Source organism: Salvelinus namaycush, chromosome 28, assembly GCF_016432855.1.
Source record: "Salvelinus namaycush isolate Seneca chromosome 28, SaNama_1.0, whole genome shotgun sequence".
Classification (NCBI taxonomy): domain Eukaryota; kingdom Metazoa; phylum Chordata; class Actinopteri; order Salmoniformes; family Salmonidae; genus Salvelinus; species Salvelinus namaycush.
In genome coordinates this window covers 44298841-44312473 of record NC_052334.1, presented here as the reverse complement: position 1 = coordinate 44312473, position 13633 = coordinate 44298841, and the positions used below count along the sequence as shown (strand labels likewise).

At 41.0% G+C, this 13633-nt stretch overlaps 1 protein-coding gene across 1 annotated transcript in view; it reads right to left on the bottom strand.

Moving 5' to 3' along the window:
* Positions 1-1720: 1720 nt before the first annotated feature.
* Positions 1721-13633, bottom strand: part of LOC120023523 (GTP cyclohydrolase 1) — a 35130-nt gene continuing 23217 nt past the window's right edge. The window contains exons 3-6 of the mRNA XM_038967549.1: positions 8775-8830; positions 3596-3627; positions 3149-3233; positions 1721-2668 (exon numbers count right to left, since the gene is read on the bottom strand). Of these exons, the coding sequence (XP_038823477.1) occupies positions 2542-2668; positions 3149-3233; positions 3596-3627; positions 8775-8830 (300 nt within the window). The 3' untranslated portion in view covers positions 1721-2541. The remainder of the gene's footprint in view (positions 2669-3148; positions 3234-3595; positions 3628-8774; positions 8831-13633) is intronic.

Below are 13633 nucleotides of genomic sequence, written 5' to 3'. Positions count from 1 at the left end.
TTCTGAAACATTTATACACTGACATACGTAGATATTTAGAAGTGTAACAGAATTGACGTTAGAAGGGTAAGAGAGTAAAACGTGAGCAGATTCCTTTGCGTCTAGTCTCTTCAAAGTCATCCGCGGAAGTGAACTCTACGCATCAAGCGAAAAATCAGTAAGGCAGAAGGACAGCAGAATATATACTGGGCTGGCCTTCAACGCACACAAACAAATACCCACGCACATAGGCCTACACGACTTACAGAGAGATACAAAGGGGTGCCCAATAGAAATCCTCTGAATGGCGAAATGCCCACTTGGAGGATACAGAGAAAGCAGACTATATCAGTCACACGTCTGTGAATCTGTACTATCGTGACATTTTCAACAAATAACTACAATAGTGAGTGAGACTATTAGCGAATAATGTAGGGTGTCCATATTAAGACAGGGTGACCTAAAGTGGACACTTTTTAGTCCCATCTGATCATCCTTCGTTGCACTAGCCAGTTATCGTCCAGTCACTTTAACTGCACCCTTGGAAACCTTGGTCCTTTGGTTATAGAACAAATGCAAAACTAACAGCGACATTACCTCACATAATTTGAACACCACAGTTAATTAAGGATTGGACCCTTTTTTTCCCAATTTTTGCCTAAAATGACATACCCAAATCTAACTACCTGTAGCTCAGGACCTGAAGCAAGAATATGCATAGTCTTGATACCATTTGAAAGGAAACACTTTGAAGTTTGTGGAAATGTGAAATTAATGTATGAGAATATAACACATTAGATCTGGTAAAAGATAATACAAAGAAAAAAACATGTTTTTTTGGTCCATCATCTTTGAAATGCAAGAAAAAGGCCAATATATGGAATCTAGGCACAATTTAGATTTTGGCCAATACATGGCAGCAGTGTATGTGCAAAGTTTTAGACTGATTCAATGAACCATTGCATTTCTGTTCAAAATGTTGTATCAAGACTGCCCAAATGTGCCTAATTGGTTTATTGATACATTTTCAAGTTCATAACTGTGCACTCTCCTCAAACAATAGCATGGTATTATTTCACTGTAATAGCTACTGTAAATTGGACAGCGCAGTTAGATTAACAAGAATTTAAGCTTTCTGCCCATATCAGATATGTCTATGTCCTGGAAATTGCCCATATCAGATATGTCTATGTCCTGGGAAATTGTTACTTGTTACTTACAACCTCATGCGAATCACATTAGCCTACGTTAGCTCAACCGTCCCGCGGGGGGACACCGATCCTGTAGAGGATATTATTCAGTAACCCTCAGAAAGCCATCATTGTTAGTTCCCCCAAGTTGCAGGGTGCAGTATACTGTATTTAAAGCGGTGGCTACCAAATTTGAAAGCGAGCATTTTGCTCTCCTTCCTTTACTAGTTAAAGATAATTACAGTAGACCAGGACTGAGCCTTGTAACCGGCTGACAGATTGACCAAAGTGTTGATTGTTTGACGAATGGGTTTGATGCATTTGGCTTGAGTGGGAATATGATGCCATGTGAAAAGGGCACTTTCACTTTTGAAGAGGTTTGGCTCAAGGCAAGTTTAAATGCATACCATTAGTAAATTGTCTTAGGTCTCTCTTTATGTAGTGTTGTGTCGTCTCTCTTGTCGTGATGTGTGTTTTGTCTTGTGTTTATATATTTAAAAAATATATATTTTTATCCAAGCCCCTGTCCCCGCAGGAGGTCTTTTGCCTTTTGGTAGGCCGTCATTGTAAATAAGAATTTGTTCTTAACTGACTTGCCTAGTTAAATAAAGGGTCAATAAAATAAAAAGTTAAAACTGACATATGGTCCTACTGGGCCTAGCTTACTTTGGATAAAGATATCTTGCAAAAATATATCAGGAAAGAAGTAAAGAATAAAACAATGCTTCTAAAAAAAACATTGATTTTAATGTTAGGATGTTTCTACGTAGGTGTAAGTATCTTTGTCGTACTTGGAGGTTCGATCTAATGAAAAGTTACTTCTTTTCTTTTTTTACAGGATCAAAGTCCTTTAAATTAAGCAACCATAAGAAACACTAATCATTGACCCAAACTATTCCTTTTTAGGTTAAGCCAGCCACCTGACAGACACCATTTAGTAAGACTGTCATGTCCTAGGTTGTCAAGACTGGCAAGACTGTCATGTCCTAGGTTCTGGCCTTTCTAGGGAGTTTTTCCTAGCCACCGTGCTTCTACACCTGCATTGCTTGCTGTTTGGGGTTTTAGGCTGGGTTTCTGTACAGCACTTTGATATATCAGCTGATGTAAGAAGGGCTATATAAATACATTTGATTTTGATTTGATACACACACAAGACAGCTATGTCATGCGACCATGTGATGTGTGTGATTATTTGGAAGGGAGTGGAGGGATAGACACACACACACACACACACACACACTCTCTGCAAGCCCGGACTCTAGGCTTCATACCAAAACTGCTGTGTGGACGGCTCTAGCTCCAGGCAGGCCACAGGGAGAGGGGTCTGCGCTGCGCTGGGCTGGGCAGCAGGTTCGTGGGCCAGCCGTCCCTCTCAGTTCCTGATTAGGGTGAGGAACTCGTCCCGTGTCTTGGGGTCCTCCCGGAACACCCCCAGCATGGTGCTGGTCACAGTCTTGCTGTTCATCTTCTGCACCCCCCTCATCACCATGCACATGTGACTGCATGCAGGAAGAAAGGCATCATTATCCATTACTGTTATAGTTATTAGATTTGGGAGTATGGGACATGTTCTGTTAATGACACAATGAAGATTGTCCAGATATGGCCTCTCCCTTTATCTTTGGTTTCATTTGTGCATGTTTCTGTATTGACTGCCATGATTGCATCATTTAAAAAAGTCAATAAGGTACTTTTACCTATGGGGGTACACCTAAATGGACAGAAATATTGTCCAGAAATGAACACATTGAACAGAAAGAGCACACCTTGTGAGCAAAAGCATATTGTTTTCCTAAGGATTTGTGAGATCATGTATTAATATTCATTTATGCGTATGCACCATCCAGCCTAAAATTCCAGAAAAAAATTGACAAACGATTAGCAACAAATTCCATAGTGTATCTTTTAATGTCTGTCTGTATGGGCCTGTTAATATCAGTGGTGAGTGTAAAAACAAAAAAAGGGAGAAAGAGACATACGTTGCCTCGATGACGACGCCCACCCCGGCAGGCTGCAGAGCTTCAGTGATCGCCACAGCGATTTGTTTGGTCAACCGCTCTTGAACTGAAAGAGAACAGACGGATCAACAAGGTCCAAGTAAGAGAACGTCAAAGAGAGCAAAGTCAAACCTCTGACATCATCGCCCATGACATGGTAGGTTCATGGCAGGTTATTGGTAAGGTGTGTTCTAAGGTTCCAACAACAGCACTGTTACGAGTCAACCAACTGACTCCAAAAAGTAATCGAATTTTAATGGAATTACTCAAATATGTCGTTACTGTAGTAATTACAGTGTAAGTGTACAGGTATAAGAACAACTTAATGTAAAGTGTTACATAAAACACACAAAAGCTCTAGGTGCAGCTCATTGTATTGTCTGTCAACTATCAAGTGTATGAATTGATTATTAAAACGTATGGAAGTACCTTGCAGTCGACGGCTGTAGATTTCAACAATCCTGGGGAGAGATGAGGGGAAAAGGCAGGATGAAATACTTCCATTACATGGGAAAACCCAAGTGGCAGGGGTTACAATGAGAGGCACAGAGAGGTTTACATAGACTAAGAGGGATTAGACATTCTTCAGGGACAGAGTGGAGACTTGAGAGAGACATGGGAGCTCTTCACAACAGAGGTCTCATTTTACAGTGTCAGTCAAATAGGTTGTTTTGTATTGGTTCGGACAGGTTGAAGTTCCTAAGAGATTGTGCTTTTACAAGTGGGTTGGTATGCTGTTGTAATTTGTGTGTTTAAAGAGTAGACAACAAATCCATCACAGCAATGATTATGCAGAATTTGTGCACACACAATGACTGTGAAATTGGATGATCTATCTACAATAGGAGTTTATCTGCTACAGTGTTTCTTCAGAACCAATAATAACTTTGTGATTATTTTATGTATATGGTGGTAAGAAACTGCTTTTTACATTTTATTGAGAATATTCTGCAATTAGTCTTTGAGTTAACTTAGCCCCAAGTCAACATTCACCACAGGCCTGTCGGTAAACTTTCCAAATGTCGACAAAACAAAATACATTAGACATGGTGGGATCTTTTTGTGTCTGTAAAATTATATTTATGAGCCAATATTGATATGAGATGGTATGTTTGTGTGGTCCTCATACTATGACTCAGGAAAATATGCAGTTTTAGGCTACAGATGAAATACTTCACTGGGGGTTGAAAGTGCACAGTGATGAGCGTGATGCATGATGCTCATTTCCAACAACTATCAAGGGTCTTATTCTGATGACATGATTGATGCTTGGCTGCCGTTTGACAAATCAAAATAATCTTTCTCTTTTGTCCGTAATAATCTCATCGTGTAGGCTACACCCGCACTGTATCCGTGATGAAGCTGTTGTCTGGAGCGCACGTGCCAAGACCTGAGCAGGCACAATCGCTATACAGTACAACTTTTTTTGCGACAAAAAGTACCGAATATATTACATTTTTTATTCAGTACATGGCTATTTAACAGCAAAAGTTATTATTATAATTTTTAACATTTTACATTTTAGTCATTTAGCAGACACTCTTAACCAGATTGATTTACCGTAGTGAGTACAGACATTATTCTGACTTTTTCCCATTTTCTTTTTATGTGCACCACATCGTCACGCACAGCCTTTTATCAGCAACAAGTCAATTTGATGGAAACATCTCTGGTGAGAAAATGCGCATATTGTTTTTATGTAGATTTTTTAAAATATTTGCATGAAAATCTTTCGCCAATTGGATCGAAACTTAGCTACTAATACTGAGAACCAGTTGCACGTTCCAATCACCAGTGAGTCAACGTGAGTAGGCGAGGGGCGGGTCACGCTAGCCTCGTTATAGTCTGACATCCCTTCCACTTTGACCCAATGCTCTTTTCCAAACATGACCTCTCCTATCGCTGTAGCTCTGTCACTCTGCGCAGCAAAATGCCACAGAAGAAGAGGATTACGAAGACTTTTAAAATGGGCAGATGCATTGATATGAAGGTATAAAGGTGTTGCATCCATCTCAAAGAAGCTCATTCGTTTTTTGGGGGGGATGCAAAGCCAAACTGAGTTCACTTCATAGAGGCCTATAACTCAAGTGTACTCTACAAAAAAAAAGTACTGCAGGTGTAGGACAGCCCAGCCCCCCAAGTGACTCTTTACACTCCATTCAATAATTCCCTAGTGCTGTTTTAGGAAGTCAGTCTTCTCTGCATAATCTCACCAACCCCCTCTTGTCTCACCTCTAAGAAGCAGAGGTTCTGCTGTCTTTATACCCTGTAGGTCTGACATCTGATTGGAAGTTAAGTCAACAGTACTGGTCAACAACTCCAATTTTGAATCCAAACAACTCAGATGTTATAAAGGGGTCTCAGATTCATTGTCTCTTCCTCTTTTTTGTTCCTGACCTGTGCTGGGGAGATACACTCTCTTTCTTTCTTTTCTCTCTCTACCCCATGGACTCTTGGGGCATGGCCTTTCAGGCTATGACTTACTGTATCTCTCTCCCTCTCTGATCATGCCTAGAATAATGTTTTGTAATGCGTGTTAATGCTTTCTAACTTAAGCTTTATGCCTTGTACAGTATATGATTTCAGTCATTTTACAAAGTAATTAAATACACTTGTATTTAGAATTCTATTCTCAGACATTTCTTGATTGTCTATTACTGTACCTCAACTTTAGTCTCTTGCATACTGCTAAGTAATCTTTATTTTAATAGGCTAATTACATAGTCGTCGCATGTGAGGTATATATGATTTTTAAATTATTTGTTTAAATTGAACCTTTGTTTAACTAGGCAAGTCAGTTAGGAACAAATTCTTATTTACAATAACAGCCTAGGAACAGTGGGTTAACTGCCTTGTTCAGGGGCAGAACGACAGATTTATACCTTGTCAGCTCGGGGATTCGATTTAGCAACCTTTCGGTTCCTGGCCCAACACTCTGACCACTAGGCTACCTGCCGCCCCAGGCAGCCTAGTGATATACACATATCAAATATTACCCCACTACAGTAAATGGTAAATTCTGACTTGATATATCTTACGGATACTTTGGACTAAATTGGAGTTTATTCCATTAGATTTCCCGATATTTAAGTCATAATGCCTAAGAAGCCAGTGTTTGGAGGATATATTGGCATGGGTGTTGTTAGGCCCAAGATGTGGTTAAGAAAACAGTGCATGGGGTGGGCTATGCGAAGAGATGGGTGAAGTGAAATGCCTCGCAAAGTTTACAACTGGCAGGAGGATAGTAGTAACGGGCACTGCCTAGCAACCTTCAAGAGCTTAAGAGTGTAGTGCGTGCCAATGCAGCCTCAGCATTACAGCTACATTTCCTACTAAGCGGTTCGCAGAACTTTACCACAATCATGACTAGGTCGGTTGGCAGAAATAACAATAGAGGCTTTGTCGCCGGCAAAAGTAGGCAAAACGTTGGCGGGATGCTTAAGTTAGTAGAAAAATATCTTAGTTTGAAAGTTGTATGGGTGTATTGATACATCAGCCAAAGTGTAATTAATAGCTTCAGCATGCTTAAAGGGATATTCAATGTCTGATGTATTATTTTTACCCATGTACCAATAGGTACCCTTCTTTGTGAGGCATTGGAAAACCTCCCTGGTCTTTGTGGTTGAATCTGTGTTTGAAATTTACTGCTCGACTGAGGGACCTTCCAGATAATTGCATGTGTGGGGTACAGACATGAGGTAGTCATTCAAAAAACACTTACTGCACACAGAGTGAGTCCAGGCAACTTATTATGTGACTTGTTAAGCACATGTTTACACCTGAACTTATTTTGGCTTGCCATAACAAAGGGGTTTAATACTTATTGACTCAAGACATTTCAGCTATTACATTTGAATGAATTTGTAAACATTTCAAAAAATATAATTCCACTTTGACATTATGGGGTATTGTGTGTAGGACAGTGACACAAAATCTAAATTTAACCAAGTAAAAATGCAGGCTAACAACAAAATGTAGAAAAAGTCAAGGGGTGTGAATACTTTCTGAAGGCAATGTATAATATGCACATATATACAAATATTACTCCACTATACAGGTATTGTCAATCACATCACTTGGAGGTATCTTTGTGATTTGGAAATATACTGTGTTATGTGTGGTCTATGTGTTTGTGTAAGCACTGGGGTATCAGCTTGTGTGCTAACAGAGTGTATAAGACCATGTGCTTAAAGTTTGCATGCGTGACTGTCTGCGTGCGTGCCTGGTGAGATGTCCGTGAGTGAGACTCCAGGGAAGGGAAGTAAGAATAGGCGTTAGTGAAAGGGGCTCAGGTATTGGGGTCAGGTGGGATCAGAGTCCTCGCTTGTCACTTACACACTCCTAATCAGCTTAGATCTCCACCATGAGCAGCCTCTCCACTTAAACAGCCCCACCGGAAACACTAGCGCTATGCTAAAACTATGTTATGCGAATGCTACATTGTAGAAGCTAATGTACCGCTAACCCACTAAACCCAGGACCAGCTTACTCTGAGTTACAACATGAATCAGGTTCTTAGTTCAGCCTCATCACCGCTAAGTGTTCTAGTTCCTATTATTTAATAAGTGACCGTACTGATGAAGGACTTTCGAAGAACAGATTACATATTCACACGATGATACTGCACGAGTCTAGGTAATCCCAATCCCTCCAATATCACAATAGTCAACCTTCCTGTTATTATTTTATTGTCATGTGAATTCGGAACCTTGGTCGGTTCCCTGGTATATTGACAAGAATTTAAATAGCTAACGATACCTAAACACTGAAGAAGGCTATTAAAACCTCTACAGGATCGGTGCCCCGACCTCGGGACGGTTGAGCTAACGTAGGCTAATGTAATTAGCATGTGGTTGTAAGAAACCCCAAAAAATCCCAGGACACAGACATTTCTGATATGGGCAGAAAGCTTAAATTATTGTTAATCTAACTGCACTTTCCAATTTACAGTAGCTAATGTAATGAAAGAATACCATGCTTTTGTTTGAGGAGAGTGCACAATTATGAACTTGAAAATGTATGAATAAACCAATTAGGCACATTTGGGCAGTATTGATACAACATTTTTAATAGATATGCAATAGTTCATTGGATCAGTCTAAAACTTTGCACATACACTACTGCCATCTAGTGGCCAAAGTCTAAACAGCGCCTGGGCTAGAATAATTTATTATGGCCTTTCTCTTGCATTTCAAAGACGATGGTACAAAAAAAATACGAAAAAAACATGTTTTTTCTTTGTATTATCTTTTACCAGATCTAATATGTTATTATCTCCTACATTAATTTCACATTTCCACAAGCTTCAAAGTGTTTCCTTTCACATGGAATCAAGAATATGCATATCCTTGCTTCAGGTCCTGAGCTACAGGCTGTTAGATTTGGGTATGTCATTTTAGACGAAAATTGAAAAAAAGGGGCGGATCCTTATTAAGTTGAAACGTTTGGGTATGCTATCCCTGAACCAGTAAACATTATTTAGAAAAACGAAAAATGAAGTAAGCTTTTTGCGACATCTTTTTGTGTGCAGAGTGCTGACCCATTAAATGTTTTTTATATCTTTGACAACAATAGCAAACAAACTGTTAAATTGTCCATACTCTCTTACCTGGCCAGCTTGCTGAGGCCCAGCACCCTTTTATTGGGGAGATAGCCTATGTGGACCTGGGGGAGAAGAGAGAGACCATGTCTGTCATTAGTGATGTCCAAGATACTTATTATAGCATATCCACAACCACAGACAGCAAATCATGTTGCCCCAAATTCTGCAATTCCCAAGACAGACCCAACTGGTATGTCAATGTACAGTATACACTCAGTGTACAAAACATTAAGAACACCTTCCTAATATTGAGTTGCACCCCCCATTTTGTCCTCAAAACAGACTCTACAAAGTGTCGAAAGCGTTCCACAGGGATGCTGGCCCATGTTGACTCCAATGCTTCCCACAGTTGTATCAAGTTGGCTGGATGTCCTTCGGGTGGTGGACCATTCTTGATACACACAGGAAACTGTTGAGCGTGAAAAACCCAGCAGCGTTGCAGTTCTTGACACAAACCGGTGCACCTGGCACCTACTACCATACCCCGTTTAAAGGCACTTCAATCTTTTGTCTTGCCCATTCACCCTCTGAATGGCACACATACACAATCCATGTCTTAATTGTCTCAAGGCTTCTTAAACCCGTCTCCTCCCTTCATGTACACTGATTTAAGTGGATTTAACAAGGAAAATCAATAGGGGATCATAGCTTTCACCTCGATTCACCTGGTCAGTTTATGTCACAGAAAGAGCAGGTGTTCTTAATATTTTGTACACTCAATGTATCTCAGTGGTTAACTGTGTTAGCTCGCTAAGCCAAAGCCTAGGCAACACAAGCCTTCAGGTCTCAGGCAAGGTTACTCATCTCACAAACATTTTTTATCATACCAGTGGAGGCTCCTCAGAGGAGGACCATCCTACTCAGTGAATTACATACAAATGAAAATTGTAAAACATTATACTAAATATATTCACGTCACCAAATAATTGATTAAAACACACTGTTTTGCAATGAAGGTCTACAGTAGCCTCAACGGCACTCTGTAGGGTAGCACCATGGTGTAGCCGGAGGACAGCTGGCTTCCGTCCTCCTCTTGGTACATTGACTTCAATACAAAACCTAGGAGGCTCTTGGTTCTCACCCCCTTCCATAGACTTACACAGTAATTATGACAACTTCCAGAGGACGTCCTCCAACCTATCATAGCTCTTGCAGCATGAACTGACATGTTGTCCACTCAGTCAAAGGATCAGAGAATTAATCTAGTACTGAAAGCATAAGCTACAGCTAGCTAGCGCTGCAGTGCATAACATGTGGTGAGTAGTTCACTCAAAGAGAGAGAGAGAAGGACAATAGTTGAACAGTTTTCAACAAATGAATTTCTTCAAAAATGAAGGAGAAGCGAGAGAGAGTAATTTTTTTTAAACTTTCAGTTTCACTTACCTAGCTAGCCAATGCAGCTGGCTAGTTTAGTTACTCAAACACTCAAACAGAGGGATGCTATGTTAGCTAGCTGGCTATGACTATCCAACACAACGCTGGAACTCTTCCAAGTCAAGGTAAGCTTTTGGTTTTATTAATTTATTGCCACCAGGGCCCGCCGGTCTATCTGCTTACATGATTGTAGCGGGTTTACTAACACATTAGTTCTATTAGCTATGTTGACTAGAACGTTACTTTAGCTAATATGGGGACAACGGTGTCGGCTGTGTGTAGCGGTTATGACATGGTTTGGGCTTGGAAAGGTTTTTTCGCCTGGTCACATACAGCTGATGTGTTGTTCATTGAAGTCCACAAACCAAGGGAAAGGGTGAGAGGAGAGTGAATAGAGGCTAGAATGAATGCAACCTCTTTATGCGTGATCAGGGGTGTATTCATTCCTGATTCATTCCGAAACATGGATAGAAATACTTGAATTTGTCCAATATACTGTTGGACTAATGATTACACCCTAGATAAGCTAGGTGCAGGCAAGTGGGCAAGGCGGTATTGACATGTGTCACTGTCTGTCATCTCAAATTCTTCTCTCGACCTGTGTGCACCTACGTTGTAAACTTTCATTCATAGGCTAGGTTCAACCTCATGATGGGTAGAGGGAAAATTAGAGTATCATGTAGTAGCGTAAACCTATCGATGTTACATTGAACTGGGTGAATGGAGTATGAATGACAGTCATCCAACATGCTGTAATAGAAATAAGGCCGTGCTCATGAAAAAAAAATCCTCCCTCATCATAAACGGCACTGACTGCCACTGCATCATACAGTATGAAGAAGGCAAGCTAAACATGTGTTTCACCATGACAGGCGTGGTAAAGACATGAATCATGAGACGCCAAGACAAAAGGCAACATTATCTAAAGGTCATCGGAGGAGTGCAGGGGAGGAGGGGAGTCACGTCTGCCCGTGGATAAATAAACAGCAGATAAAAGATTAGAAGCAGATCGAGATCTAGACTCTCCTCCCAATCCAACTGGTTGAGCCTGCTTCTGCGTATGACTGGGAGGCTAAGTGGCACCCCTCACCCTCCATCCTCCATTCAAATGTCAGTAGCAATTTGATGAAACAGGCTGAGAGAAAGGGCATGCATGCAAGGATTTATCCTCCTCTCCTGTCCCCCCCCCCCCCTCTCTCTTTCTGGTTTGTGGTGATAAAGACGGCGTCATTTAACTATCTTGGTCCAAGCTCTTCAGCTTCTTCCTTTCGGCTCACTGCTGCACTTTTAAAAAGCGCATTTCTGAACTGGGTAAATAAACAACACTTTCACTTCACTTCGAAAAGAGGGGATTCAAGTTTGATTAAAAGTAGGGTTCAGAGATGGGTTTCGTGGTTTTCCAAAGGTATGCGGTGTAAAGGTATACATTAAAGCCAAACACAATGAAAAACAATATAAACTCGTCGCGAGGTGATGACAAACATTAAAAGCGTTATTAAAAGACAACTGACTGACTGGAGGCGTGACGAAGATGACAAAAAGAGCACCAAACGGCCCCATATTTCAGTTGGCGGGGAGAAATCGGTGAGTCATTATAGCACTCAGCGGGCAGCATGGATAGACGTGCAGGGAAATAGATGAGTGCGTGGATAAGAGGCGACTAGCGCTTGTGACGACGACAGGGAGCTATCAGCGGGGGAAGGAGATGAACGGAAACAAAGTGGCCTTCTGACAGCCAGCTGCTGACAAACAAACACACACAGCACAAAGAGAAAAAGTCACAGTCTGTGTGTGTATGTGTAACGCTTGCTCCCTCTATCATCATGGCCCATTTGCAGGCGTGAAAGGGATGTGAAAGTATAAATTGCCTCTCTCTTTGTCTTAAATGGCAAACACCTGCAGGGTAAGATGAGTGAAGAATAGAGGGCAGGATGCTAGGTCTACGGTACTAAATGTCAAACAGGAGAATTTCCAGAGGCAAGCGTGTCTCACTTGAATCCCCGCTAATGGGATTTCATCTGATTTGCGAGTCGTTCCAAATGTCACCCTTTTCCCAATATAGTGCACTACATTTTATCAGTGTCCTATGGGCCCTGGTCAAAAGCAGTGCAATATGGTGCCATTTGGAACACAACCGTGGTCAGTGCTGCGGGCCATTTGTATTTACCAGTAGTTTAATCACAGCTGGGCTCAATTACAGGCTCATCAGTGGACAAAGAAAGCCTTTATCAGTAGGTTACTCCTCTCACAATTGTGACATCATCAGTGGTGATTTTAGCATGCAAATCTTGGTGGGGCAAACTCCCCCAAAAATGTTTAGATGCATGCCAGCAAAGCCACTATACAACACTAAACAATACATTAATTGCACTATAACGGTGACAAACGGTGCCCACAAACTGTTAGGGCCTACATAAAGCTGTCTTTTCAGCACCATGGAGTGAATCCTTACCACTGCTACACCTGGCTATCAGCGAAACGGTTAATTCCGCCTCATTTATAGCCCTTTTAAAAAACATAGCTTATATGGCTGACTTGCTTAAACAAATGTGGTTTCTACTTACAATTGAGATGTACAAACTATGGCATAATTAAACATTAATGAGTGAGCTAGGACGAACGTAGTCAATATAACTATTTGTTCAGCACTTTTGAAATGTACATCGACAGAATTCAGAACATGGGCCGTTCTTACAGTATTCTTCCTGTACACCAAGTCAGAACCGTAGGATAAATAACGGGGGTATATAAGCAGACAATAAAAGCTCTTACAATATTCAATGATTACATTTCTCCAAAACAGGCACCACCAAGTCAGAACAGTAGGCTAAATTATGAGGGGGCAAAGGCCCAAATAATTAGGGTGAGGCACATGGGCTACTAACAGCTTACTACACAACATACTACAGGATACATTTCTCCCTGGAAAATGACAATTTATGCAGCAGCCTACAATACATTTTTGGACTCACCTTGATGTGCTGTGCTCACTTGAACAGGAAGGTGGCGTGACAGTCCTTGTAGGCAAATTTTGTCATCAAACTTTGTAATCAAAGGCAGGCATTCTCTGGATTTATGGTGCTTTGAAGACAACTGGGAACTTAAAAATAAAAAAAAACAAGGTTGAATCATGACGTCACTGATCTTCAGGTCGGAGGTCTAGAAAGAGGCCTGAGTTCCTGACTTGGAATTCCGAGTTGGATGACTGTTCTAAACTCATTTTCCCCAGTCAGAGCTATTTTTTTTAGCAGAATTCCCAGTTGTCTTGAACTCACTGAAGTCTGAGATTTCCCAATTCTGAGTTTCCAGTTGTTTTGAACGCGACAGAAGTCATGCTAGATTGACAGCATGGCCAATGCCCATGGTGTTGAATGTTTATCCATTTAAGCTTGGAAAAGAGACCCTTAAACCCAGACTTGGACCACACACCCACTCCACCGAATAGCCGGCTAGTGATTGCTTTACAAAGCTTGCAGTTAGCCACTGATTCC